This window comes from Balearica regulorum, chromosome 17 (assembly GCF_011004875.1).
Source record: "Balearica regulorum gibbericeps isolate bBalReg1 chromosome 17, bBalReg1.pri, whole genome shotgun sequence".
In the NCBI taxonomy this organism is placed as follows: domain Eukaryota; kingdom Metazoa; phylum Chordata; class Aves; order Gruiformes; family Gruidae; genus Balearica; species Balearica regulorum.
Window position 1 is genome coordinate 2,637,772 of NC_046200.1, and position 27,697 is coordinate 2,665,468.

Below are 27,697 nucleotides of genomic sequence, written 5' to 3' on the forward strand. Positions count from 1 at the left end.
CCTACGGACATCCATGGACGTGCACGTCCCTTCGCACCCCTCGGATCCCGGCTCCCCGGCCCCCCCAGGTTTGACCTGCCCAGGGCTTGGGCCGGGCCAGGACCTCCCAGCACGGGGCCGAGCTCCGGGGCAGTTTCTCAGCCGGGCGAAGACAGACAGACAGACAGACAGACAGACAGACAGACACCCCCCCACACACACCCCCCCCCGCTCCGCCCGCCGGGCCGCCCCGAGTCGCGGTGAGGGGCGGTGGCAGCGGAGGAGGAGCCGGGCGGGAGCAGCGCTCCGCCTGCCGGGGCCGGGCCGAGCCGAGCCGGGGCGGCGGGGAGCCGAGGACAAAGGTGGCCATGAGGGACCGGGAGCGGGGCCGGGAGCGGCGGGAGGGGGGGGGGGGGGTCGGGACCCGGAGCGGGGCGGGGGGGGGGGGGGGGGGGGGCCGGGGCAGGATCGGAGCGGAGTGGGGCTGAGCGGGCGGGAGCCGATCCGGAGCGGGGCTGCCCGGTGCCTGGGGAGGGTGGCTCGCCCTCCCCCCCAAAACGTCCCCAAGAATTTGGGGACCCCAAATTGGTCCCCGAGCTGCCTGGGGGGGGGAAAGGGGGTCCCCGCTGCACCCCCCCCCGACGCTGGGCACCCCCAGAGCCCCCTCCTCATCTTGAACCCTGCGATGTGGCTTAATAGGAAAATAATAATCCTGGCGCACGTCCGCCTTGTGGTCTGCAGGCTGGGGTGACGTGCGAAACCCGCAGGCGTTTCGGTGCCCGAGACAGCAGCCGGAGCGGGGACAGCGGGGTGCTGACCCCCACGGCCCCCTTACACCGGCCGACCCCGCGCTCCCACGGCTGCCGCGGCCGCCCGCGCGTCGCTGACGCTGGTGGCTGCCGGAGACCGGAGCTAGAGGCAGAGTCCAGGTAGGCACAAAGCCTGGCACGGTGAGGCCACCGGTGGTTAGGGGACAAGGGGAGAGGTGGTTTGCCCGGGTGACACAGTCCGTGGCCACAGCTCTCCAGAGCAGCGGCCGAATCTGCGGCGTGGGCCGTAAAGCCTCCTTGCGTGTCGCGGGGAGGAGCACCGTGACGCAGGGCAAACACGGCGCCGGTGGTAATGTCACCTGCGCCGGGTGATGTGGGGCACCGGGACGAGGCCTGTTCGGGGCTCCTCAGTGGGAAAATGTTCATGTGGGGGGAACCCCCGTCCCCGGGGAGCCCCGGGGAGCGTCGACCCAGCCGGCACCTGCCAGACGCAGCACTTCGGCTGGGAGTGGGTTATGGCAGCTGCGACCGCGGTGCTTTTTATTCACTGGCTCCATTTCCTGGACGCCAGGGCCAACGCCACCGGGAACAAAAAGCCAACGGGCTTATTACCGTGCAATTAAGACGCACCCATCCTCCGCGTGCCAGCGGGCAGCTGAGTACCCTCTGTCCCCGCAGGGCGCGGAGCCATGAAGCTGAACGAGCGGAGCCTGGCCTTTTACGCCACCTGCGACTCCCCAGCCGACAACGCCGGCTTCCTCTACAAGCGCGGTGAGCGGCATACGGCATACCATCGCCGCTGGTTCGTGCTGAAGGGCAACATGCTCTTCTACTTCGAGGAACGGGAGAGCCGGGAGCCGGTGGGCGTCATCGTGTTGGAGGGTTGCACCGTGGAGCTCTGCGATTCGGCCGAGGAATTCGCCTTCGCCATCCGCTTCGGCGGTGCCAAGTCTCGCACCTACGTGCTGGCGGCCGAGAGCCAGGCTGCCATGGAGTCGTGGGTGAAGTCGCTCTCGCGGGCCAGCTTCGACTACATGCGCCTGGTGGTGCGGGAGCTGGAGAAGCAGCTGGAGGAGATGCGCTGGGGACTGGCCGGTGGATGCGGGGGCTGCCGGGGGTCACCCAGCTCCTGGAAGCTGAAGCCCTCAGGGCTGGAGCGGTCCCCAGAGCGGCTACCGGCTCTGCCCGCCGTCCTGCCGAAGGAGAATGGCTGCGCGGTGTGGAATAACGTACCGGGAGCGGACCAGCCGCCCGACACCTCTGGCTGCGGTGGGCACGATAGCGAGGGGAACCCGCGGCCGCCGCCGCCGCCACGCAGACGGGCGTCAAGCAGCGAGGCAGGCAGCGCTGGTGTGGCTGCGGCAGAGAGTCCGTCTACCTTTAACCGGCTCCACGAGCAGTACGGCCGGGAGGTGGCCCGGCTGCGGCAGGACTGGCTGCAGAGGCAGCGTGTCCCCCGGCCCTGAGAAGCAGCCGAGCCCTGGGGACCCGCCAGGACTCGTGGCAGGGAGGAGGGGCTCATCCTTGGTGCCACCTCGGTCCCCTCCTCACCTGGGATGTGCAGGCCTGTCCGTGGCGGTGATGGACACCTGCTGACGGTGCCACCGAGGGCCCAGCACCAAGGGACACCAGCGCTGCTCTGTGGTGGTGCAACGCCAGCCCGGCACCGATGGCGGCTGGGCTCAGCGTGCCACCAGCCAGGCATGAGACCTCCAGGCTCTCAGTGCTGCCAGGCTCTCGGGCATCTCATGCCAGGCAGCGGGTGCTCCCCGCAGGGGTGCACCCCTTCAGCTGTACCTTGGCATGGGTGCAGGGTGGTCCGCACGGCGCAAGCGAGCTATGAACCACTTGTGGGCTGATGCCTCCTGGGAACCGACCGCTGCACTGGGTGTGATGCTCTTGCAGTGGGGTCATGCACCAACAATGGGGTTGGTTTTTTTTTTTTGGAGGAGGATTTTGATGGGCTCTCACCCGCCTGAGCCCCTGTGGGGGTGTTTCACAGCCGGGGAGCCGACTACTGCCTTCGCCTCCCTGCCCGCCACAAACGACTGGCTGAGGTCGGCTGAGCTCCGCCATATCCCTCTGCTCCAGCAGGATGTGGTTTGAAAATGAAAATATCAGTGAGCGCAGCCCTTCCTTAATGGCAGCAGCACCCCACTCCCCGGCTGTCCAGGAAGCTGGTGACACTCGGCCACGGGCGTTTCGCATGGGGCGAGCGCTGCTTACAGCCCACCCGGTGAACCCCCGGCGGGGGGAAGCAGACCTGAGTGGAACATGACAGCTGTGGGCACCATCCTGCCGGGTGGATATTTCAGGGCAGGGCATCATCCCTGGGCCAGCTCGCTAAGGGGAAGCATCGCTTGCGGCGGCGAATGGGAACGTGTGTGTCAGCGGCGGAGGGTGGCAAATGATTCATGTGCCAAACCAGAGCAAAGCCAGTGTGCCGTGCCGGTGTTTCTCTTAGTTCCCCAATGGTTTATATCGACGCTAAAGCTGTTGGCACGGAGGTGGGGTGACCCACCTGGGTGTGGGGGGAGCAGTCAGGGTGCCCCAGGTTTGGGCTGGGTGGCTCTGGCTCCCTTTGCCCCCTTGGGACAGACACAAGATTTTGCTACAATAAAAGTTGTTTCAGAAATTCCCTCCCGGCCCCGTTTCTCGTTTGTGCCTTTAAGCCCCTGCAGGGGAGGGCCCAGGTGGGAATTAAGCCTCCACTTTCATCCCACTCCTGTCCCCACCGTGTCCATGGGACCAGGCAGGGACTGCGTTGCCCAAGTGGGACGTGGACCACACCAGGGTCTCGCAGTGCCCTGGAGCCCAACGTCTGCCTGCAGGGATGGGGTGGGGTGGGATGGGGTGGGATGGGATGGGATGGGGTGGGGTGGGGTGGGGTGGGATGGGATGGGGTGGGTTGGGGTGGTGTGGGGTGGGGTGGGGTGGCGTGGGATGGGATGGGGTAGGGTGGGATGGGTTGGGGTGGGGTGGGGTGGGATGGAGCAGAATGGGGTGGGATGGGGTGGGGTGGTGGCACCTTGGGGACACGCAGCGCCAGGGTGGTCCCACGGCAGGGACAGCATGGTTCTGCTCTCTGTGACAGCTTGGACAGCCAGGCACCGGTGACTGACAAGGGGGTTTGGGCATTGGGAAAGAGCTGGGAGACTGATTGGGAGCACAACGTTCCCCCAGTTTCACTGGTGGAAACGGCACCGGGTGCCCCAGTGTGACTTGCCAGCGCGTGACAGGCCTGATGGGGTGTTACTACCACCCCTCCAAACCTCAGGTTACAAGCAGCACTGCATGATGCCATCCTCCTTAGGGTGTTCCTGGTTGGGTGGCCCTGCGCCCTCGGTGGGACATCCCCAGCTCTCTGCCAAGAGGTCTTAGCCAGGGACAGAATCTCGGTCCCCTTGCCAGGGCCGGTGTCGGTGCTACGCAGGGACCAGGGACGCTGCCCTGGAACATGACCCCGTGTCCCTTCCTGTGACATCCCACCTGCTTGAACCTCTGCAACTTCTTGCTAACACGGGGTCTTGCAGCGGGTTGGGAGGGGGGTGCCTCTTGGGGAAACTGAGGCACAAAGCCAGACAGGGTCACTGACTCGCTGAGAGCACTGCAGAGCGTGGAGCCCTGCTCCTGGCCGGGCACGGCACCCCGCTACGTGTTCCGGCGTTTGGAGCAGTGCCGCCGAGGGCAGCCGGGGTGCAGCCACCCCCGCAGCATCCAGATGGTTAATGCGGCCCCATCGGCTGGCTGCAGAGGAAGATTCTGGTTTCCATGGCAGCGGGCCCAGCTTCTCCAGACATTCAGATATCCATTAAAAATAAATCCTTCCCAACATGTTAGCCGACAAACAAGCTTAAACAGATATGCAACATATGGATTTATTAATTCATCAAACGCAAACACCCCCACCCCACGTCGGAAGCTGCAAACCTGCCCGGCGATGGCCGGCTCTGAAGAAGAGCCGTGCCGGGGTGCAGCGCCATCGGGCAACGCCGAGCCGAACCTCACACCGGAGGATGCCGAGTTACCCCGGGGGCAGGAGCACACCCCCACCGGGGACGAGCGCAGGACTTCCATGCGGCAGGATCGCACCCTGCGCTAGACTAACCCCATTTGACACCCTCTTTTCCCCCCCCCCCATCACCGGGAGACGTCTATGGCAGTGAGAGCTCTTGCCACAAACCCAGCGCAAGGCTGGGACTTCCACGGGAGCCAACATCCACCCAGGCACTGGGCGAAGGCGAGAGGAGCTCCCATCCCGGCCGGCTCCGGACAAAACACACCCCAAGGCCAGAGTCGTATCCAACTTCTGTATTTAGTGGCTCTTTACAGAACTTGTTCCTTCCAAAATTGTTAAACAAAGTTCATCGATCCCATAGAAACTTTTGAAGTACAGTACATGAGCCTAACAAAAACGTGACCGGTATGTCCCGCTAGCTTTAATACAACAGGATTGCCGTGTTCAAGACTATCCTAAGTGCTTCCTCGAATCCCGTTCCACTAAAGCTCCCGCTAGCACACGACGGAGAAGAGCAATGGTCGCGCCTCAACCTTCTGCAGCACGGTGGCAGGGAAAAGAGCGGCCGCGGGCAAGCTGGGGCTCGCTGGGGCAAGGAGAGCCGTGCCTTCGCAGAGCCGCCTATAGCATCGCTCATCGACTACCACCCAAATATAAAAATACCTTCTATTCTGAATAAAAATGTATACAGTGGAAAATGAGTCAATGCATAGCCTCGGAGCCTGGCGGGGAGCCCTCCCGACGGCAGTGGCCTCGGTGGGCGATGGCTGATGCCGTGCGGGCAGGGGACAGGGCAGAGCAGCCCGGCACGGGCCACCCCGCGTCGTTTAAAGGCATTTTGTTAGCAGAGGCCGGCTGGCGGCGGCGGGTCGGGGAGGTGGCGGGGAGCACGCCGGGATGGTGCCACGGCCGAGCTCCTGCGCCTTTGCACGGCGTCAGCCCCGGCAAGCCGAAGCCTGACGGTGCTTTGCCCGGTTCAGGTTTGAGTTTGCCCAGTTCAGGCAGGAGCCTGGTGTGACACCCTGGGGCTCATCCCGGCTCCGCCGGCACCCACCGCCTGGAGACATGGCTGCGGCGAGGGGACGCTCCTCCTGCCCAGGGTGCTCTCCCTAAAAAAAAAGTGCTTCAGCCGCAGGAGCTGGCTGTGATGCCGGGAGCAGCCCCGAGCAGGGCTCGGCCCCCCCCCGCGAGCGGGCGGCTCGTGATTTGTGGGTGCTCATCCCCAAGCCCTGCTGCCCTAGGGGCAAAGCTCGGAGGCTCCATCTCTTTTTCTTTCCCAAACGGATGATGGCAGAGCACGGGGAACCGGGATCCCACGGACGCCCATCCCCAAGCAAACCAGAGCCGTCCCGGAGCATCCCACCCGGCTGCCTCTTCCCGCTCGCTCCCACAATGGCAGACGCAGGTTGCTTCCTTCGCTCTCGCATTCCTTTGTCTCTTCCTTTGGGAGCTGGCAGGAGCCGCGCCGCGCCGTACCGGGGCTGCCACCGGTCGCCGGCTGGAGGAAGCGCGAGGGACGGCGTTCGGACCATGCTACATCTTGTTCCAGAAGGCTATTGCAGACATTTCTACAACATATACAACCGCACGGGACATTCTGTGTTACAAAGGTTTCAAAAAACATAAAACCACCAGAACTAAATACATACTCGATGGCATCAAGGTTTTCACTTTAGAGTCTTCAGGGACTATGGCGCAGTCTCTGGCTGGGGCAGAAGCGATGCAGTGTCTTACAGACAGAGGTGGAAACCGCTCGGCAAAAGTTTATTAAATTTGGTCAGTCTCATAGTGCTTCTTGATGGCTTTCTCACTAAGTCTTTTCTGTGGGGGCTTTTTTTTCGTTTGTTTGGTTTTTTTTAATCTCATCCAGTGGCAAACTACAAGACTTCAGTGTACATTTAATGACACGACTGCTACATCATCTTGATTTTATAGCTATCTTTAATATCAAAGCAGCTTAAGCTGTTAATAAATTCCAAAGTATCCTTTTATTAAAATATCTAAAAGAGGTCTATAAATATTTTTTGTGGGTTTTTTTTTTTCTTTTCTTTTCTTTTCTAAAATTGTTCCCAGTTTTTCACATTTTAAAACAAAGCCGGGGGCGGGGGGGCGGCTTCATAGAGGGGCCCCCCCTTTCCACAGGCGCTCCCCTCCGTCGCGCCGGCCGCCTGTCGCCTCTCGGTGCGTGCTGCATTTAACAAAATATATATATATATATGTGGGTGCGTATATATATATTTAGGGCGGCGGGGGGTGCTCAGAACTCCCACTCGAGGGCCTCCTCGCGGTTGGCAGCCCGCTCCAGGCGGTGGATGATGTTGTTGAGGTTGGCCATCTTCTCGTGGCGCCGTTGGACGCTGGTGCTGAGCCGGGGGCCGGGAGCCGGCGGCAGCGCCGGTGAGACCGGCCCGGCGGAGGACGGCCCCGGTGAGGCCGAGCCGGCGAGGCCGGGTGAGGAGGCTGCCGAGGGCGACGTCGGGGAGACCTCCAAGCTGCAACGGGACGACCCCGCGGAGGACTGGGAGCTGTCGGGGTGCGGCGGCGGCGGCGGGGGTCCCCCGGCGGTGGCACCGGCACGGCCCCCCCGCCGCGGGAGGCTGCCGGCGCTGGGGGCGGCGGCGTGGGGGGCTGCCCCCCGCTCCTCCTGGGGAGGTCCGGTCCCCTCGGCCGCCCCGGCCGGGCTGCGCGAGTCCCGCCGGCGGCCCCAGCCGCCCGCCTCCCCTTGCTCCTCCTTCACCTTCACAGGCACTGCGGCGCAGGGATGCTCGCCCTTCCCCAACACGGGTTTACGGTCCTCGGCATCCGAATCAGGGCTGTGGGGGGCCCGGCGCCCGGGGACGGCCACCCCGCCGCTCTGCTCCGGGTCCGTGTCGTTATCCTGCGTGCCTTCCACCAGCATCTCCCGGCGCATCCGCGACCTGCCGGGACAGAACCGCGGAGGGTCGGTGACCGCCACCCGTCGCCCCGTGTGGTGGGCACCGGGTGTCTGGAAAAAGCATCTCCAGCCAGAACAACGCAATGACGTGGCTCGAGATGTAAAATCCCACCTCATCAGCTTTTAAAACGTTCTTTTGGGGGAAAGTGACTCCCGCTTGAACATGAGGAACGGATTTTGCAACACTTCGGGCAGTTTCCAGCCAAACTGACCCAGTTTTCCAAGTGTTTTCCACTACATTTGTTTTGGTTTGGTTTTTAACACCTAACACTGTTTTCGAAGGTTTATTTTAGGGCGGTGGCGTTTACTGAGAGCAGGAGGGGCTTTCCTGGAACCCCGCGAGGGGAAAGGTCGCGAGTTTAGTCAATGTTTCACCAAAAAGCCTGATTCTCCAAGTTCTCCCCCGTGCTCCCCAGGTGACGGAGCGTGAGAAACCTCAGGTGGCTCCCCTAAATAGCGCCCATCTACTTTGGGCGCAGGGGAGGGGGCACAACCCATCTCCTAGGCCGCTGACACAGAGCGGGCGGCTCTTGGTGTGGGTCTGGGGAGGATTCAGGAGCCACGTGTCCACCTGCAATACTGGCCAAGGATGAAGCCCGTGCTGCTCCCCAGGGCCAGGATGCTGCGGGGACGGGATGGAACGGATCCTGTGCTCCAGGAGCTTCCATAAGGCTTTCCCTCACCCATGGTGGAGCTCCTGCTCGGTGGCATGTGGTGTCCTGCACCAGCGAGCAGGTGGACGTGAGCACGGTAACCTCTTTAGATGATCAACGCGACTTGGTCAAGGTGGTTGACACCTCTTGACCGCCCACCAGCCAGGGCACACACAGCGTTTCAGCTGCAATCCTGCACCTGGGGACCTCCAGCGACCACACACGGGTCTGCACCTCCCCGTCTAGGCAAGAGGGACTGGGAGGGCTGGAAGAGGAACAGTGACATCACCTCGGTGGCAGAGCACCATCAGACGTCCGAAGCCCAGGAGCACCCGTACCTGTAGTTGTGGAACCAGTTGATGACGGTGTTGGTCTTGAGGTTGAGCTGGAAGGAGAGCAGCTCGATGGTCTGCTGGGAGGGGTAGGGCTCCAGCTGGTAGGCCTTCTTCAGGGCTTCCTTCTCCTCCGGGGCCAGCACCACCCGCGGCTTCTTGATCTGGAGGAGGCTGAGGTCCTGGGGCTGCAGGCTGGGGCTGGCGCACTCGGAGCGGGCGCTGGGGGACTCGCTGTCTGAGCCGGCGCTCATCAGCCCATACCGACGTTTCAGGTAGGCTGCAGGAGAGGAGACCCAGCTGCGCGCCGCTCGCCCCCCAGCCCGGGGAGCCCCCCGTTCGGCCAGCACCCCGGACCCGTGGGGGGCTGCATCACCCCAACCCTCACCTTTCTTCTCCAGCTTCTTCATGTCACGCAGCTTCTCCACGTTGTGGGGGTCGTTGAGCCAGAGCTGCATGCGGACGAAGGGCTCCCTCCCCTTCAGGCTCAGCTTGTGCCACGGCTTGGGCCTGGAGAGGAGATCGGACACCGAGCCCTGCGTCAGGCCCAGGATGCTCTCCCCGAACAGCCGCTGGCCTGGCGGAGGAGAAGCAGAGGTGGTTAGAGCGGGGCACAGCAGTGGGGTGGGCGCTACAGTCCCCCCACAGAGCGGGTGCACCCCGTTTCCCGGCCAGCATCCTCCCCTGGGATCCCCCCGAGCACCCGCGGTGAGCGGGGTGGGTCTGCGGCTATGGGAATTGGGGCGATGCCTCCACACAGCCTCACCAGCAGCTCCCGAAAACCCGGGCGGGGAGAGGATCCGCACCTAAATTGTTGTCCGTCAAGACCTCCTTGACCTTCTTGGTGATGGAGTAGGTGTCCAGCTCGGGGGACATGGCGACGATCTCCTGGATGCCCACGGGTCCCTGGCTGTTGGGGTACGTCTTCCCACCCAGCGCAGGCGTCGACCGGCTCTCAGGCTGCTGGTTTTCTTTGCTGCTCTCCAAGGCCAGGGTGAGGGGCTCCTGGCAGCCCTTCTCATGCTCGGCGGGGCTGGGGGGCGGCGAGGGGGACGGCTGGGGCTCCGCCGGGCTGGCTGCGTGACACCGGGGGACAGGGGTCAGCGGGGACGGCGGGGGGGGAGAGCGGCGCGGACCTGGTGGGAGTGGGAAGGTTATTTTGGGGGTGCCCGTGGCTCTGCCCTCCGGAGAGGGGGGACGCCAGCCGAGTTTTTCCGGCAGTTACGGCAAAGTGGGAGGAGGCGGTGGAACAGTCAGAGAGAAACCATCACTAATATAAAAAACCCCAGTTACTTCTTCATGCCAGGCACACAGCCAGGGATTTTTATTGTGGTTTTCCTTTTCTTTTTTTTACCTAGACGACTTTCAACCCCCCTTCCTCGCAAAATAACATTTGAGGATCTGTAGAACAGCCTTAAATTGTCTAAGTGACTAATTAAGGGTGTTCAAATGAGTTGGACGCATCAGAGGAGAGGGGGATGAAAGGGGCTTCCCAGGACGGGGGTGCGGGTGGGGGTGCTGGGGGCAGCTCTCCCCAGCGCTGGGACGGGAGTAGGATGCGTGGGGCAGATGCAGAAGTGCCGGGGACACCGGTGGCACGTGGGGACCACGGGGACGGCGGCGGCACTTACCCTGGGAGGGGGTCGGCTGCTGGCTGATGCCTTGGCCCAGCTGGTCGGTCAGCCAGAGCTGCATGCGGATGAAGGGCTCCCGACCCTTCTGCGTCAGCTTGCTCCACGGCTTGGGCCGCGACAGCATGTCACTCACGCTGCCCTGGGACAGCCCCAGCACCTAGGCACCACGCAGGCGTCACCCGCCGGGGCCGGGGCGCGCTCACCCCGACGCCGGGCTCCCGCCTGCCCTCCGTCCCCACGTCGAGGGAGGGGAAGCGGGCTGCCGCCCCACGGCTGCTGCGCTCACGGCCCCACGGCGCATCCGGACCCCCTGGTGCCAGCCGCGGGTGCTGGGACCGTGGTGGGTCCCCCCGGGGTACCCAGCGGGCTGGGAGGATGGTCCCTGCAGGGCTCTGCGCAGGGGACAGGGCATTGCTGGTGGGAAGTGCCACCAACCAGTTGGTGGTGGCCACTGGGAGACCGGCTTGGGGTTGGGCCATACCCTGAGGACTCAGCATCCTCTGAGGGGAAACCCACCGGGGAGAGCGGGGACCCTGCAGGGAGCTGGCAGAGGCCGCCGATGAACCCCGGGCTCTGGGTCGCGGAGCAGAGGGGACACCGGACCCCCCCCGTTCTCCAGGCTGGTACCTTCTCTCCGAAGATCCGCTGGCAGATGCCGTTCTTGGCCAACTTCTCCTTGACCTGCCGGGTCAGCTCCAGCGTGTCCACCTCCCTGTACATGTACATCTCGTACTGCTCCGGCGTCAGCGGCGGCACCGTGGGCTTCAGGGTCCGCGGCACGTAGGTGGGGTAGTAGGAGAGACGACCGCTGGCCGCTGACTCCGCGCCGGCTCCCTCCGCCTTCATCTCCGTCAGCCGGTGGGGCTCGTCGTCTGCCGGCAGCAGCTCGTCCTCGTTGGTGCCGCCCTCGCTGGGCTCTCCCCGCAGCCAGCCCCGGCCGTTGGCCATGCTGGAGTAGCTCGAGGAGGAGGAGGAGAGCGAAGGCGAGACGGAGGTGTAGGGCCGGCTGAGCAGGCTCCGCTCCGATGCCCAGTGCTGGTCGAAGTAGGAGCCGGCGTCGCCGATCTCCGACTTCACCTTCCGGATGATGCTCTGGACGAAGGCGGCGGGCGAGAGGACGGCCAGGGGCGTCTGCGGGGGGCCGGGGCTGGCCCTGCTCCCCTCCTCCTGCTTGACATAGGTCGGGACGACGTTCTGGTTGACGGCGGCCAGCGTGGAGCGCTCGGCGGGCGGTGTGTCCCTGGGGCGCCCGCTGCCCCCCGACTCCATCTCCAGCAGCGCCTGCTGCTGCGCCTGCATCTCCCGCCGCGCCTGCTCCAGGATGCTCTTGATGGCGTCCTCCGAGCTGCTGCCGCCCGCCCCGTTGGCCACTGCCTGCGACGCCGACGGCGTTTTGGGCTCGCCTGCAAAAAAAAAAGGGGTGAGGGGAGCCCCGAGGCACAGCATGCATCGGTTTACCACGTGGCTATAATTCAAATAAGAGGGATTTTAGCCCAATCTGGTTCAGAGCTCTCTCCGTCAAGCTGATGCCCCATGCGAGCGCAGATCACAAGAAGGACCGGCAGCGCCCGCAAAGCAAAAGCTGCGACACCCCAGCTCTAAACAAGCTTTTTTTTTTGACGACTGCAAAATAAATTCCATTACCAACGACAGCAATAGACAAACATGTTTGTTTTCCCTGTCTGTTTTTCCACCGTTCCTGTCTAATTTAATTCTCTGGGATTCTGCTTTCTCAGCAGACTACCTGTTTTAATGTATTTCATTTCTTGTAATTGACTGCGAGCGCAGCTGCTTTAATGATTCCTCGTGCCAGATGGATCGTGCATCCTCATTTAATCATCTGGTTTGGGGCAGGGAGGGGAGGCAAGGGTAGATCCAAAGTTTCCGAAAGCCCAGGTACAAACATCGCTGCATGGACAGTCTTCCATCCCTAACAGGATTTACCAGCGTTTCCTCCCACCATGCCCCAAATCCCTACGGATGTCAGTAGGAGAAATGCCAAATAAAGCCCGTTTTGGTCCTGCCGGGGCCGGTCCGTCCCCGGCCAGCCGCAGGGTTAGCCCAGGGCCACCCTGCCCAGCACCGCGCCGCGAGCGCCGGGCTTGGCAGGGGCCGGCTAACGTTTCCTAGGAGGGGCAGAGACCCCTGCGCCGGACGCCGTGGGTTTTGGGGGGTGCCGTGGGACCCGCACGGCCCCCAGCCACCGGCACCCCTCCGGGCGCTGCTCCCACGGGGGCAGAGCGGGGGCTCGGCCACCCCCGAGGCCACCCATGTGCCGGCACCTACCTCCCTTCTGTGACTCGATCTCCTTCTTCGCCTGCTCCAGGATGCTTTTGATGGCGTCGTCAGAGCCAGTCTCCGGCGTCCTGATCCTCGGCGTGATGCTACCTGATCAAAGAGGCAGGGTAACAGCTTTGTCACCGGCGCTGGTTTTACAAGCTCCGCTCCTATGTCAGGAAGCGTTTACTGCTCCTCGTGTTCAGTGATTTTTAGGGACGCTGGCTTTAAGACAAATGTCACTCCCCGTTAGTCGCTAGCCGGAGCGCGGGGAGCCCCGGTAGAGCCCCGGGGAGCTCTCGCCTCCAGCATGGCATCTCCCGGGCACCTTGCTCGCCCAAGGGGACCCGCTCCCCACCGGCACGCAGGGTGCTGAGCGGAGACACGGGGACCACGACCCCCATCCCTGGCACCGTGCCCTCCCGCAGGCAACGGGTTGCTGCTGGATCGGATCCAGGGGATAAATCCGAGCCCTCCGGGTTGCAAGGCCAGCAGGTGCACGGACCAGTGTCACCCCGTCCCCGTGCCACCGCGGGGACCCGAGTGACCAGCCGCCAACTGCTGCCACCGCCGAGACGGGGCCAGGAGCCGCTGTCCCCGGAGCTGGGTGCACAGGCGGCAGGGCGTTATCACCGAGGTCCCACAGCACTAAGACTTCATTATTTTAACGAAATATTCCCAGGCACATTGATTCATACGCCACGAAACAGCCTAATGAATAATTAAATGGCATTTGTCAGAATAAATGAGTAAAGCACGTCCGGGGATGCAGCTTCCACGACGGGTTGTTGCTAATTGCTACCATTTGCTGGGGCTCCATCCCACCCCGCGGCGAGTGGGGGGACCACCGGGGACAATCCCCAAATGCCACCGGTGACTCCGTGCGGCATCGCTGCCTGTCTTGCCGGCGCATCAGGGGCCAGCGGGCATCCCCGCCGTGGCTCAGGGCACCCCGGGGTGCTGCCGGGATGCGTTGGGAGGGGATCCCACGGCACCGCTTGCAGCACCCCGGGGCAGGACCCGTCGGCCGGGGCCACCCCAACCACTCACCTCTCTGGCGCACCTGGATAGTCCTCAGGGCCAGCACGTTCTGCTCGTCGGAGAGGAACTGCTTCATCTTGATGAACGGCTCCTTGCCCTTCACCGTCAGCTTGCGCCAGGGCTTGGGCCGGGCCAGGATCTCGCTGACGGAGCCCTGCGACAGCCCCAGCACGTAATGCCCGAAGACCCTCTGCCCGATGTTGTGCTTCAGCAGCTGCTCCTTCACCTGGAAGGCGATTTCGGCCGTGTCCAGCTGCTCCTCCTCGGCAGAGCTGCCGGCGCTGCCCTCGGGTGGCTCGCCGGGCGGGCTGGCGGCGCTGGCGGCTGGCACGGTGCCGGGGGGCACGGTGCCGCTTTTGGCCCCGAAGAAGGCGGAGGGGAAGGGCGGCCCCCCCCCAGCGCTCTCGCTCTTGTAGGCAGGCGGCGGGAGGTGGGTGGTCTTGGGGTCCCCCGAAAGCCGCTCGCTCCCTGGGAAGGGGGATAGCGAGAACGTCCGGGGGCCGTCGGGGGCCAGGCCGGGGCCGGGCAGAGGCGGGAGGGGAGTGGGGGAGGCGGGTTCGTCCGCCGGGGCGTGCGGGGGGGACGGGTACGGCTGCTCCATGCCCAGCGAATCCTTCCCCGACTCGTCTTCGGAGTGATCCTCCTCTAGAGATGAACGAGACAGAGGAAGACGCACTAGAGTCCCCCCCGGCCGGCGGCCCCCGCGTTGGTCTCGCAGCGAAGCATCTCCTGCCTCAGTTTCCCCAGGTGGCACCCCACCCCTTGTCCATCCCTCTGCCCCGCTGCTGGCTCCGGGCTCCTTCCCACAGCCGGGGCAGGATCCGGCCCTGCCGCCCATGTTCCCAGGGATGCTCCCAGCGGGACCGGGGATTGCCGTGGGACCCGGGGACCCTACCAGTGCTGGCCAGCAGGCTGGGCTTCTCCAGCAGGTACTTCTGTGAGGGGTAGAAAGCCTCCTTCCCCAGCAGCAGGGCCTCCTCTGCCTTCGATATGCTCTGCAAGGAGCCAAGCCGAGATGGGAAAGGGCGGCGGAGCCGGCGGCGGCAGGGCTGGCACGCGCACCCCAGCCCGGCGAGCGTGTCGGCACGCGCCGCGGCACTTGCCTGGGGAAGGCTGCAGCTGGCGGAGGCCACCTTCATCGCCTTCAGGATGCTGGGAGGGAGACAAGGGGGGGTGACTCGGTGGGCACGGCTTTTCGTTGCCGTCAAGCCGCTGAGCGTTACGGCTCCTTGGCAGTGTGCCGCGGGTGCCGGTGGCCACGGATGCCAGTCGAGCCGTACCTCAACTCTGTTTTGATCTCCTCGTAGTCCGCCTGTGCCTGCAGCTTCTCCTCCAGCTTCTGCGGAGCAGAGGAGGGGAGTCCTCGCAGCCGGCTCCTGGCACACCCCCGGCACGGCCGAACCCGCGCACCCCCTCCCTGGCGAGCCCCCAGCCCCCATGGGCGCACCTCGATGGCTTCGTTCTTGGCGGCCAGCTGCCCCTCCAGCTCGGCGATCTGGTTGGCGGAGGACTCCTCCAGCTCCTGCAGCGAGCTCTGGAGGTGCTGGACGTCCTTCAGGAGCCGCAGGATCTCCCGGTCCTTGGCAGCCAGCGCCGCCTCCAGCCTCGACCCTGAGCACATGGAATAGCTCACTTTGTCCTGCCGGGAGAGGGGACACTGTCAGCTCCTGGCTGCCCAACGCGGCGACAAGGGCCACCCTCCCCGTCAGACGCGTCCCCAGGGAGAGCAGGCGACCCCAGGACTCAGCCCTGAGTGATGGGGACCCAGGGTGATGGAGCCGTGGGCCGGGACAGACCTCTCCTCCGCCCTTACAGGTCTCCCAGGTACGTCTGCTCGGTGCTATGGGGGTGCCTGTCCCCCCTCCCCGCAGGAGGCCGGGGCTGCAGGTAGGGCATGGCCAACGCGACCACCCCGTGGTGGAAAAACGCCTCGGTCACGGGCATTTCAGGCTTGCTCCTAAACGTGGTGGGTGCTCCCAAACGCAAAAGGGCGCTCCCAAACACAACGGGATGCTCCCGAGCACAACGGGATGCTCCTGAACACGCTAGGGTGCTCCTGGCTGCCCTGGGGTGCTCCCAAGCGCAACGGGACACTCCTGACTCTGACAGATACTCCTGGCCATGACGGGGTGCTGCTGTCCCCGAGGGGTGCCCTCACCCCAGCAGCGCCCGGCGGGGAGCAGCAGGCCAGGCGGAGGGAGGTGTTCACGGCTGCCAGTTGCTCGCGCAGGCTCTCCACCTCCCTCTGCGCCGCCTCCGCTCGCTGCAAGAGAGCAGAAAACGCGTTCAGGCTGGGCACCCGCACGGGCTCGTCCCACCCCACACGGGGCAGAGCAAGGCTCCAGGATCGGCACCCACCCGCGCCTCTCCTGAGCATCCTGCTCCCACCACCGACGCCGTCAGCCCCCGCTGTGTATTTTGGCTCCCCGCATCCCAGCGCGGTTCCCAGCCCCCATCCCTGGGCACCCGTAGCCCACCTCCAGGACGCTGCCTCTTTCCACCCAAAAGGCCGTATTTACATGCAAATTGCTCGTTAAATCTCTTTTGTTATCTACGGACATTCATTTGTACCTACATTTTCAGAATTAAATAAAACCATTGAATAGGAATAGATGAGACCAGGAGCAATTACAGCAGGAACCAGCACCAGGCTGGTGTGGGTCATATCCTGAAACACCTGGGAGAGGCTGGAGGTGACAAACACCGGCTCCAGCAGCCGAAGTGGAGCCCAGTGGGAGCCCAAACACACCAGTGACCCCCAACATAGGACAGGGGGTTCCCACCGGGCTGGTTCGGAGGAGCTGCCATGCGAAGGAAACCAGAGCTCCCCCTTACAGGGCTTCCCAGTGCCGGAGTCTGGCCACCCCGTCCCGTTTTCGGGGACAGACATCCAGGCCACGCAGGTGCTTTGGGTGCCGTGGTGGGTGCAGCACCCAGGCTCTGCGGGGTGAAGCCCATCAGCCCCGGGGGGGGGGCCGCGGCTGAGCGTGGCGCAGGGGGAAGCGGGGTACGTGCCCTGCCTTGGCTGGCAAGTCACCTCCCGGCTCACCTGGTTGGCTTTTTCGAGGTTCGTCATGATCATGGCTACTTCGTCTGCCCTGCGACGAGAAAGCAAGAGGCGTCAGCCGGCGCGGAGGGAAGGGACACAGCCCCCTGCGGCCGGCGAGGGCTCCCGCCTTAGGTTTAGGGAGCCCCCGGGACTTGGGACGCTGCTGCGGTCGCTTAAAGCATCTCAGCTCCTCAAGTCATTTAGCAGCACCGTGGGGACGTCCCGGCACTGCTCGGCTCAGCCTCGGGCACGCCAGCCCTCCGGGCAGGACTGGGCATCACCGGCGACTTACTTGGACGCAGCTTCCTCGTCGTATTTACACCGCAGCTCCAACAGCTCTGTCTGCGTGGCCTTCAGCGCTGGGAAGAGGAAGAGGAGGGTGAGCCGCGGGGTCGGGGCTCGGCCCCCCACGGCCGGCAACCCCTACCCCGGCCCCCCCTACCTGCGTGGAGCACTTTGATCTTCTCCTCTGCCTCCCCCAGCCGAGCGGCCAAAGTGACCTGTGCTTCCTGCAGTCCCCTGCGAGACACGGACATCGGCCACGTGCCGACCCCGCGGCCCCCGCCGCCCCCCCGGGGCACACGGAGACCCCCTCGCTGCGTCCCCATCACTCAGCGACGCCGGGGGAGAGACCCGCCGGTGGGTGCCGGGACGCGTTCAAGCTGCGTTACCCCCCCTGACATTAAGGGGTTTATTGCCCCCCCCCCCCCCCCCGGGTGTAAAAAATTCACTTTGGGCTGAAAATAATCCTGATCGGTGTGGGTGAAACCCCTCCGACGGGGGGGATGGCAGCCCACCCCCGCCTGCGCTTAATTGGAGGGGGGGAAGCAATCAGGGAAAAGTTATTCTGCATTATTTATAGCCTGCACTTGCCAGGAACTTACTCACAGAGATCTGCAATTTAGGGTTTAAAGATTCCTCATTTGTTTCCCGGTGCAGCGTGTTAAGGAATAACAATGAAGGCACCGGGAAAGCCGGGAGCCTCCAAATTAAAAGGCCTTTTAATGAGGTTCATCCTCCGACCTGGCCTTAACCCGTTTGTCCGAGCAAAGCCATGTGCCAGGGAGACGGTGCGAGGGGCAGGAGGGACCTGCCCCGGCTCTGCCTGCGCCCGCCGCTGCCCAAAAACCGCCTGGGAGAGGGGAGGGACGGACAGACGGATGCTCGGAGTGCCCGAGACTGTGCAGCAGGTTTCCAGGCTGGATGTGGCCATTCTCAAACGGGGAGACAGCAGAGGAGGCGCAAAGGGACGGAGGAGAGGGACAGACCGACGGACACCCCCGTGCAGGAACAGGGACAGGGCCACGTGTCCCTCGAGCACCCCAAAACGACCCCGGCTGCGGAGCGCGCAGCCCCGTCCCCGGTACTCACGTACTTTTGCTTTTCTGCCTCATTTCTCTGCTGCAAGGTTTCTGCGCACAGTGCTTTGCCGTCGACGCCCGAGAGCGGGGGCTCGACCGCTGCCGTGAGCCCGGCCGCCGGCGACGTCCCCTCTCTGCGCTCTGCGGGGGGACACGTTTCACACAGCCGCGCCGGGTACAGCAGCGCTGGCTGCTGGGGACCACGGGCCAGGGGACAGGATCTGGCCCCGAGACCCCTCGCGCCCCAGGGATGCTCAGAGGCACGTGGGGGGACCCGGGCGGGGACCGCTGCTGCCGCCCTCGTCCGACGGAGCGGCCGGCGCCGGGGGGTACCTTTGGTGCTGCCAAGCTCCGGGTGGTTCTTCCAGGGGTGGCTGAGGTCCTTCAGGGGGGTGGTTTCAGGCTCGAGGCGCTGGAGCCGCTGCAGCCGGTCCTCCAGGCTCCGGGCAGCCTCCAGCACAGGAGCGGGGTCTGCGGGACACGGGACGCGGCGGTGAGCGGCAGGGATGCCCACCGCTGGCCCTCTCCCACCTCCCTGGGGACCCGCCGCTCACCCTCCTCACCGCCCACCTCAGGACAGCCGCCTTCCGCACCCTGCTTAAAACCAGAGCGGGTGCCCTCCCAGCCCCGGGCCACCCCATGGGGTGCTGGGAGCCGTGGGGACACCCCTCGCTCCTGCGCTCTCCATCGCCAGCCCCGAGGGACCGGCGGGGCTGCGTGGGGACATCACCTCCCCGAGCGAGCCGGTGGCTCCCGCAGCACCGGTGGCCCACGGTGCCGCCAGCGGCCGGCCCGTTTGGGCGCAGACAATGGCGGTTTGTGCCGAGGTAAGCAGGTGCATTCAGAGCCGTCCGTCTTCCCTCTGTCAGCATTACACCATCATTAGCTAGTGTCTGCTCAGCAGGGTGTGCCATTATGTCTCCCAGGGCTGATGTAATTATACATTGACATAATTAACCCAGCAAGCCCATTAAGCAGGCCAGCTAAAAATTCATCTATAATTATTTGTTGTGTGCATGCTAATGAGTCCATCTGCACTGCCATTGTACAACACGAACAAATTAATTTACAAGTCTGGATTTTTTAATAAGTTCAAGAAAATGCCTCCTATTGAGCCAGGTTAATATAGGTTTGGGTTGGTTTTTTTTTTTTTAAAAAAAGAAAAGAAGAGGAAAGAAAATAGATTTAAATTCTCCAGGGCCAGAAAGTTAGACAAACAGGGAAGTGGGACGGAGCTGGGCGAGCTACTGTACGGCACGGATGCGTGGCACGCATCCGAGGGTAGAAAATAATAATGGTGATGGAAAAAAATCAAACAACTGGCTGCCTCTGCTCCAAACGGGACGCAGCGCAGGTCTTCTGCTCAGCAATTCCCCGGCTGAGATGGCAGCAGGGCAGGATGACGGGGGCCTGGCACTACCGTGGCCGCGCCGTGGGATTCGGGGTGGTCTGGGGCTGCGCCGGCACAGCCCAACCGCAGCACCGGGCATCTTTGGGGTGAATCCGCCCAAAAGACGCAGGATTTGGCCTGTGATCCTCGCTGCAAGTGTCCAGCATGGATGCTCCTTGCAAATGAGCGAAGCCAAGACGCATGCCCCCCCCAAGATGGGGTTTGGGGGTCCCTCCGACCCGCCGCTGTCCTTCCATCCCACAGCATCGCCGCCCTGGGGTGCAGAGCCCCACCGCAGCACCCGCCACACGGCTTCCCAGCAGGACCGGCGACTGTCGGACCCCGCGTGCTAACGCCAAATGCCCCCGGAGCATCCTTCTCCGCAGGGAACGACCCCCCTGCTTTCTGCTGGACATCAGCAGACCCCGCGCCCCGGCTGGGAGAAAAGGTTTGTGCCCAGAGCTCGGCCAGGGGGTCCCAGCCAGAGGCGGGTGCTGAGCCCTGCTGGCACGCTGCTGGCTTTGGCACCGAATCGATGACTCTGCTCCGGCCGGAACCTTCCCGGGCTGCTCCCTTCGGCTCAGCATCATTCGGCTCACGGCACGCCAGGGCTCGGCACCCTTCGGGCCGGTTCCCCACCCAGGGATGCGGGAGCACGCCATTGAAGGGGGCCGCAGCAGCGCGGCGTGATCCCGAACCGGACTGGATGCTCTCGCAGCCATTAATAACACCCGTAAGTACACCAGCTGAGATAACGATACAGCTAATTAAACCCCGCGCTCCAGGGCTCCGGCTCACAGGCTGCGGGGGCCGGGCATCCCCCCCACGCTCCCCCGGCCCCGGGGGCATTGGCAGGATGCTCCGTGCCAGCCTGCGAGCCGCCTCCGCAGGGATAAACGCCGGGGCAGGCCCCGTCCGATCCACGCCAGCAACTCCTCTCACCTCCGTGATGAGAAATAATACGGGAGGAATTCTCCTGAGCAAGAAAGCTCCGGGGATTTTCCTCAAGTCAGGGTTTCCCCTCCCGTGAGCCGCAGCCCCGCTGCTGAAATACAGCCGGGGCGATTCCTCAGCGCCTCGCTCTCCATTTGGAGCTGACATCCCGGGATGAAGCGGTCGGGAGCGGAGCTTTTAGAAGGGAAAAGAGCGAGCGGTGCTCCGACTCCGCTTCCTACGTCAGCTGGGGCAGCGCTGATGCAAAACGCCCGGCTGGATTAATTACACGGTGCTAATACCACGCCGTCCAGTCACCGGGAAAGCGCTGTCCTCGGCTGCGGGGCCGGCTCCGCCACCGCGTGCGAGGTGTTCGGATGCACCAAGGGGTTGCTGGGACCGGGCCCCAAGCTCACGCCGTGCTCGCGCCGTGCTCGTGCCGCTGGTGAACAAACCCTCCCGCTGCAAGGCTGGCGAGAGGACGCGCCTGAAACCGAGCGCATCGCCCGCTCGCACCAAGGCACCGAGGGTGCCACGTGCGGTCGCACCCTGAGCCGCACGGGAGGGCTCAGGATACGGCCCACGGCACGGGGGACGGTGCCCCCCCTCCTCGCGTGGGTCGTGGCCCCCGTCAGGACAGGTTAGAGGAGACGGCGCTGACGCTGCAGCCGAGCGGCAGAGCAGCTGCGGGCCCCGCCGCGGCGGTGACTCACCAGCGGCACAGCCGGGTGACGGGTGATGCGAGAGAGGCGCGTGCCAAAATAAGACCTCGGGGTGCCACACGCTCCGGCGCCGCGGCCGCCCGCGGCAGCTCTCACACGCCCAGGGGCCGCGGCGCGGCATCGCCCACCAACGGCACAGCCGGCTCGCGCTGACCCCTGTGCCGGCAAGTCCCTGCCGCAAAGCAGAACCTGCTGCCCAGGCGTGCTTATCCATCGCTCCATACGCTCGCCCACCACAGATGCATAGATAATGGTTTTTATATATATATTTTATATATATAATAAGTGCTGCCACTAGCTGGCGTTATTGGCTGTCCTTTAGTGGCAGCGGCAGTGCTGCGGCAGGGACGGGGCAGCGGGCAGGGTCCCTCCTGGTGTCCCCAGCCCCGGCACGAGGGAGCTGGGCCGGAGGCCCTTCCCCGTGCCGGAAGGGGTCCGGGCCATCGGCAACCCCGCTCCCGGACACCCTCACCGCAGCACCGCGCAGCTGCTGCACGGCCACCGGAGCAGCTCGAGGCACCCGCGCGATGGCAGGATGGGGCAGGATGTGTCCTGGGTGCTCATCACCTTCTCCTGAGCGCGCACAGCTCCAGGGAGCACCCGTGTCCCTGGGGACCAGCAGCTCATCCCCAGGCCGGCGCCCGGCCACTTGACCCAGCCGTTGGCGGAGGTCTCCGTGCCGGGCGCTGAAGGGTGACGTCTGCTCCGTGCTGCTGCCTGGCTCCGAGAGGAGCACGGGGCACCCACGGGACACCCATGGGACACCCAGGGTACACCCACGGGACACCCAGGGTACACCCATGGTGCATCCGTGGTGCATCCATGGTGCGTCCACGTGCACACACGGTGCATCCACGGTACCTGCACCACGGTACCTCTCCCACCGGGGCGGCATCTCCTCCGCCACCCCATCCCAACCTGCTCAAACATCTCCACCAGCGCCCTACAAATCCCTCCACGAGTCAAAGTCAGCCTTAAATCAAATCATCCCCAACAACAATGACATTAATTATGCTTTTAACACATTTTACTGCTTCCCCCCCTTCCCTTCACGCCACATCTGTGTGAACAATATCCAAAAGATTTACGGTTTTCTCCCGTAATTACAGACACACAGCCAGCTCACTTATCAAAATACTTGCTGAGCAATCAGGCTCCGTTACAGTCTCTGCCAGAGATTTGTGTTGACAGCAGCCATTCAAAGCAAAAAATGTCGAATCAGGACTTATGTGGCGCTTGTAAAGTATTCCACAAAGAGTTCGCCTGTCGAGAGACACACGGACATGTAACAGCCGGGGACAGAACGACGGGCGGGAGGATTTGGGGAGCGGGAGGGGAGAGGGGAGCGAGGGACGGATGCTGGCGGAGGGCGGGGAGGGGGGAGAAGGGGGGCGGAGAGCATAGGGGAGCAGTTTTTGGGGCGCGCACGCGTGTGCATCCAGGTGTATCCGTGCGCACGCACGTGCACGAGTGTGCAAGCAGGAGAAGCACAGTGGGCGAGCGCGGGGAGGGGGGGAGGAAAGATAACTGGGTTCTGGAAACCGAGCTGACATTTGGTTCTTGTAGCACAGGAGAAAATTTAATGAGGACAAAAATATGTCTCCCTAATTCCCCTAAGAAATCATTAAAACATTTTGTTATTCCTAAATGTCTGGAAAATGAATTAGTGGCCCTGCAGGAGCCCTTCTGCGCATCTTCAGCCATTTGCAGCTCTCCGTCCTCGCCGCGCCGGGGGATGCTCCGTGCCACTGTGCTCGGCGCAGCCGACACCCCCGGCGCAGAGCGCGGCAGAGCCGGCGGCGGGGAGCGGAGAGCGGAGGGGAGGGGGGTCCCAGCCCCTCGCCCGGCCCTAGCACCGACTCTGCCAACACAAGCCTCGGGGCTGCCCCGTGCCTCAGTTTCCCCCTCCCAAGACTTCGAGCGGCGCCCCGGACCAGGGGTACGCCCCGGCACGGCGGTGAAACAGGGAAAGCTGTCCCTGAGCCACGGCCGGTGCCGGGAGCTGCGCTGCGAGCCGGCGCTCGGTCGTTTCGGTTAACTTACCGTCAAAAAGACAACTGGGGATAGCCGCAGTGTTATTACAAGGGCTGAGCAAATGTATTCCTTTCCTAATGTCAAGATGCATTTGGCTCAGGGGCTGAAACACAGCGATGGCAAAAGCTGTTTCCACTCCTCTCTTCGGCTGGTATTTCCAGAGCACCATGCGCGAGCGGAGGTCGGCGATGCCAGCCGTGCCGGGGACGGGGCCGGCAGCGCTGCCGCGGTCCTCGCTGGCTCCTCTCGGCACCGGCGCCGGCACGCAACTCGTTAGGCAGCCAGGTCGCCACCGCGTTGCTTACCTGGAGCTTCAATTAATTGCTTGTAAACGCTCAGGAAAGCCGTCTCAGCCTCCTTGCTTCTCTTACTAAGTGCAATCACCTGCGGGGAGATGGAAAACGGGGGTGAGAGATGGGCTTTTGGGGGAGGGATCCGGCTCTGCGGGGCAGGAGTGAGCGCTGCCGGACCCCCGGCACCGGTGCCACCCACGACCGGCACACGGGTGGCCCCCCCGCCGGCACGGCCCTGTGCCCACTCCGCGCCCCGCGCAGCCGCTCGCTGCCTTCGGCTAAACTCCTCGTGCCGCTGCCGCGTCACGTCGCCCTAAATCATTGATGCGCTCTGAATAAATGAAAATTATAATTTAATGTCAGCGCTTAAATAAGAAATAAAGAAGCCTGCCTGTTGTTGTGCTCGCCGGGCCGGATCCGGCACGCAGCCCTCCCCAGCACGGCACGGCTGGGGCGATGCCGCGGGCGGGAGCGATGCTCGTGCCGACCCCGTGCACCGGGACCAGGACACCATGTCCCCGTCCCCCTCGGCTGCCGGGGTGGCAGGGTGCTGGTGACGCTCACGCCGGCGGGGCAGGGGGGAGATGACACGCTGCATCGCTAGTAACCGAACAACGTATTAATCTGCCGTGCGCCCCCATCCAACATTTATGAGCGTGAATCATTTACTCCCCTTAATTTTTCGAGGAGCCACAACACCTCGGGGCGGGGGGGGCCGCTGCCCACCGGGCTCCGGTCCCCTTTGTTTGCCGAGGGTCCCCTTCCCACCCAGCCCCACCTGCAGCGGATGGGATGGCGTTGCCGGTGGGACACATGGACCTCTGTGTCCCTGCTGCCCCGGGCGCAGGAGCCAGGGATGGAGGTGACCCATTCCCAGCCGGAAAATACCCAGTTTGATCCAAACTGGGTGCCTGTGCCAACTGCTACTGGGGGGAGTCGCCCACCCAGCACTCGGTGCCGGCAGAAACACCATTACCGCCAGCGGACTAGTCAATTAAACCACTTTCAAGCCACCGACGGGCTACTCATCAAACGAAGCCTGAACTTCGCACCTCAGCCCGGTGGCAGCTCCCACGACGGAGCACCTTTTCCCTCCGTGCCGGTGGAGGTCCTGGCTCACCCCGCCAGCCCGGATTGCGATCGCTTGTCATTCAAACCCAAAGCACACCGCTCATTTGTAATCCAGCAGCCACCTGAGCAAACCGCCTTCTCCTTCCAAGCTCGCAGGCACTGGAGCACAAAGATCATTTTTCTATTGTTAAAATTGTATAAGCCGGGCTTTTTATAGCGTCTCGTACACAAACCTACTTTCTCGGTGCCGCGTTTCCAGCGGAGGAGGAATTTGGGGGCTTTTCGTCAGCGTTCTGCAAAAACGCTTGGCTTCAGGGTGCTTTAAAATAATAATAATAAAGTGGGGAGGAGAGGGGGGAGGCAGCGAGCAGACGGTGAGCAGCACCGCCCGCGTATCGCAGCAGGACGCCTGCCGAATTTCCCGGCGGGGCGGCACGGGGAGCCCCGCCAGGGAGGTCCGAAGGGATGCGGAGACACGGTGGTGCTGGGGTGCTCCACGGTGTCAGCCCTGCGTGACCCCCCCCCCCCCCACACACACACACCCCCCCTCCGCTTCCCACATCCTCCGGACTTTGCGCAGGGGACGAGCGGGGGCGGACGGACGCGGCCCATCGGCACGGCTCTGCCGCGGGGCGACGGCGACGCCTGGACCCGCTCGAGCTGCTCTGAAGAGCTTCAGCTTCCCTGGGATACGGGTGTGGAGCAACGGGCCAGCCCGAACGCGTTCCCCATCACCCCTGCATCCCCCGTGCTCGCCCCCTGCGCATCCCCAACCTGTGCTAGCGGGAAAGAGCCGCTGAATCGGGCTGTTTCTGCTGAATTTCATTCCTGGAGTCACATCATAGAGACAAAGCACTTTCCAAGGGGAAACTCTGACGCCTTTCCCTCTCCTCATCCATCCCGACGGTGATCCGAGCATCCCCGCACCGGGAACGTTGTGGCTCTGGGGCGGACGGGAACCTGCAGCATCCTCACGCTGTGATCCCGTGGACCTCCCCTCTCCGGGGACGGATCCGGGTTTCCTCCTGGTTCATGCCAGGGGTGGACCCGCCGCTCAGCCCACCTCCAGCCCCGACCCAGGAGACGGAGCCGCAGGACCCGCAGTTTGCATTTGGGGGTCGTTTCATCAAACGAGGCATTCGGGGGTCCTTTCACCAGCCCCGGCTCGGGGCCGGCACGTTTCAGCCCGTGTCGGTGTCGGGGCAGGACAGTGAGCCAGGCATCTGCTCTGCTCTTTCCGAGTCCCGCTAAACTTCAAGGAAATGTCAGTGAAAAAAAAGAGATTTAACATTTTTAGCGACCTTTTGCAGACGGGGATAATTCACCAAAATGCCAGGGGAGATTCCTGCCGGAGCAGCTCTGCGTCTCGCACGGGGACAGCTCATCCCAACCCTGAAACCGCTGTTACTCCTCACAGAGAGCTGAATCAACACCTGGAAAAAGCCCACATCAGCCCTAAAATCAAGGTTTTGTAGAAAAAAACCCCTAAATGTCTGCTCCCTCAGGGCAGAAGCTGAGCCCAACCCTTTGTCCCCATCTGAGAGGGTGATGTCACCCGCGCGGAGAGCAGAAAATTGCTAAAAACGGGAGAACCGAACGTCCCCGCAAGCAGCCCCAGCTCGACGGGGTCGGGACGGCGTCATCCCCGCTCCCCTCATCACGACGATGCCCGCTGGCGACGGCTCTCCCTCCGCCTGCACGGCCCTCGGCGGCCAGCAGCGAGCTCTGCCTCCGCGTTACACATCGACGTACCGTTAATTTCTATTCCAACCCCCCCAAACACCCCCACCCCCCCCACCCCCCCCCTCCCCGTCTCCCTCCGCAGCATCCACGGGCTCAAGGTGAGGCACGGCGGCAGCGCGGGATCGCCGCCGCGTGATGAATTACAGTTACGCGCCGGGTCCTTTTCATGGCTGGTGACTTTCCAGCAAAGCAATTATCACTGTAGAATGCGTAATAGCCTAATTAATTACTATTGTCAGGCTGGCCTCTGTGCCATGATTATACCTTCCGAAGCCAACTTTTTAAACATTTGGAAGCAGAAATATTATTATAATTGACTGACAAAATGGTAAAACTCCCCCGGCGCAGCCGGTCCTCCTCCCGGCATGGCGGCAAGGACCGACTGTCTGAGCATCCCCTCTCCAAAGGCGCGGGATTTGCATCGCACCGGCGGCGAGTTTATTCTTATATCCATGAGATCAAGTGCAGGATAAGTAGTGGGTTATTTCCATCTAAATACTGGTGGCAGTAAACCACAAATGAGCTCTTTTTCAGCGGAAAGGAACAGCTGTCAGGGGAGAAAGCGGCAGCAGAGACCCCAAATGTTGAAGAAAACTGATGAAAAAATTCATTCAAGCCTTCGCTATTTTCCTCGCTTTTTTTTTTGCTGATGTGTAAAGAAGTCGGGGAGGGCGGGAGGGCTGCGGGGGGGTGAGGGGCGGGGAGCCTGGCAGGGAGCCGCTGTCCCAGGGGAGAGCTCTGGGTGATGGGGGGGACCCCCCACGTGGCACCGGCCGTGTGCCGGGGAGCCCCTGCCTCGTGCCGGGGTCCTGCGGTGTCTGCCCAGCGCCCCGCGCGTGACCGACTCCTCAATCCCGGCACACTTGTGCACAAATCCACCGCACCTCCACAGAGCCATCGCACACGCGCAGCCCCAGTGCACGCTCAGCCCCAGTGCACGCACAGTCCCACTGCACACACGCACAGCCCCACTGCACACAGTCCCACTGCACACACAGCCCCACTGCACACACGCACAGCCCCACTGCACACACAGCACCATTGCATGCACAGCCCCATTGCACACACGCACAGCCCCATTGCACACACAGCCCCATTGCACACACGCACAGCCCCACTGCACACACGCACAGCCCCATTGCACACACAGCACCATTGCACGCACGCACAGCCCCATTGCACGCACAGCCCCATTGCACACACAGCCCCATTGCACGCACAGCCCCATTACACACACGCACAGCCCCATTGCACGCACAGCCCCATTGCACACACAGCCCCATTGCACACACGCACAGCCCCATTGCACACACAGCCCCATTGCACGCACAGCCCCACTGCACACACGCACAGCCCCATTGCACGCACAGCCCCATTACACACACGCACAGCCCCATTGCACGCACAGCCCCACTGCACACACGCACAGACCCCTTGTGCACCCACAAGCCCATCGCGCATA

General features: G+C 63.4%; 2 protein-coding genes across 11 annotated transcripts in view; one reads left to right on the plus strand and one right to left on the minus strand.

The window, feature by feature from the left end:
* The first annotated feature begins 261 nt into the window (after positions 1-261).
* On the plus strand, positions 262-3,384 carry PHETA1 (PH domain containing endocytic trafficking adaptor 1). Its single transcript, XM_075769639.1, has 3 exons — positions 262-341; positions 721-908; positions 1,428-3,384. Exon 3 carries the CDS (start codon positions 1,439-1,441, stop codon positions 2,213-2,215), a length of 777 nt encoding a protein of 258 aa, XP_075625754.1. The 5' UTR covers positions 262-341; positions 721-908; positions 1,428-1,438; the 3' UTR covers positions 2,216-3,384.
* Positions 3,385-6,613: 3,229 nt separating this feature from the next.
* The window catches only part of CUX2 (cut like homeobox 2), a 65,942-nt gene continuing 44,858 nt past the window's right edge, over positions 6,614-27,697 (minus strand). For 2 of the 10 annotated variants that reach the window (XM_075769475.1, XM_075769474.1), the window contains exons 2-20: positions 23,434-23,512; positions 23,138-23,231; positions 18,383-18,520; positions 18,064-18,190; positions 17,131-17,207; positions 16,981-17,047; positions 16,689-16,737; positions 15,798-15,902; positions 15,087-15,278; positions 14,920-14,978; positions 14,535-14,791; positions 13,649-14,284; positions 12,608-12,709; positions 10,949-11,724; positions 10,319-10,478; positions 9,494-9,763; positions 9,076-9,264; positions 8,694-8,967; positions 6,614-7,685 (exon numbers count right to left, since the gene is read on the minus strand). In XM_075769475.1, the coding sequence (XP_075625590.1) occupies positions 7,025-7,685; positions 8,694-8,967; positions 9,076-9,264; positions 9,494-9,763; positions 10,319-10,478; positions 10,949-11,724; positions 12,608-12,709; positions 13,649-14,284; positions 14,535-14,791; positions 14,920-14,978; positions 15,087-15,278; positions 15,798-15,902; positions 16,689-16,737; positions 16,981-17,047; positions 17,131-17,207; positions 18,064-18,190; positions 18,383-18,520; positions 23,138-23,219 (4,221 nt within the window). In that variant the 5' untranslated portion in view covers positions 23,220-23,231; positions 23,434-23,512 and the 3' untranslated portion in view covers positions 6,614-7,024. Of the gene's footprint in view, positions 7,686-8,693; positions 8,968-9,075; positions 9,265-9,493; positions 9,824-10,318; positions 10,479-10,948; positions 11,725-12,607; positions 12,710-13,648; positions 14,285-14,534; positions 14,792-14,919; positions 14,979-15,086; positions 15,279-15,797; positions 15,903-16,688; positions 16,738-16,980; positions 17,048-17,130; positions 17,208-18,063; positions 18,191-18,382; positions 18,521-22,220; positions 22,335-23,137; positions 23,519-27,697 lie in introns of those variants that run through there. The other 8 variants (XM_075769471.1, XM_075769472.1, XM_075769476.1 and 5 more) reach the window with 7 other exon arrangements.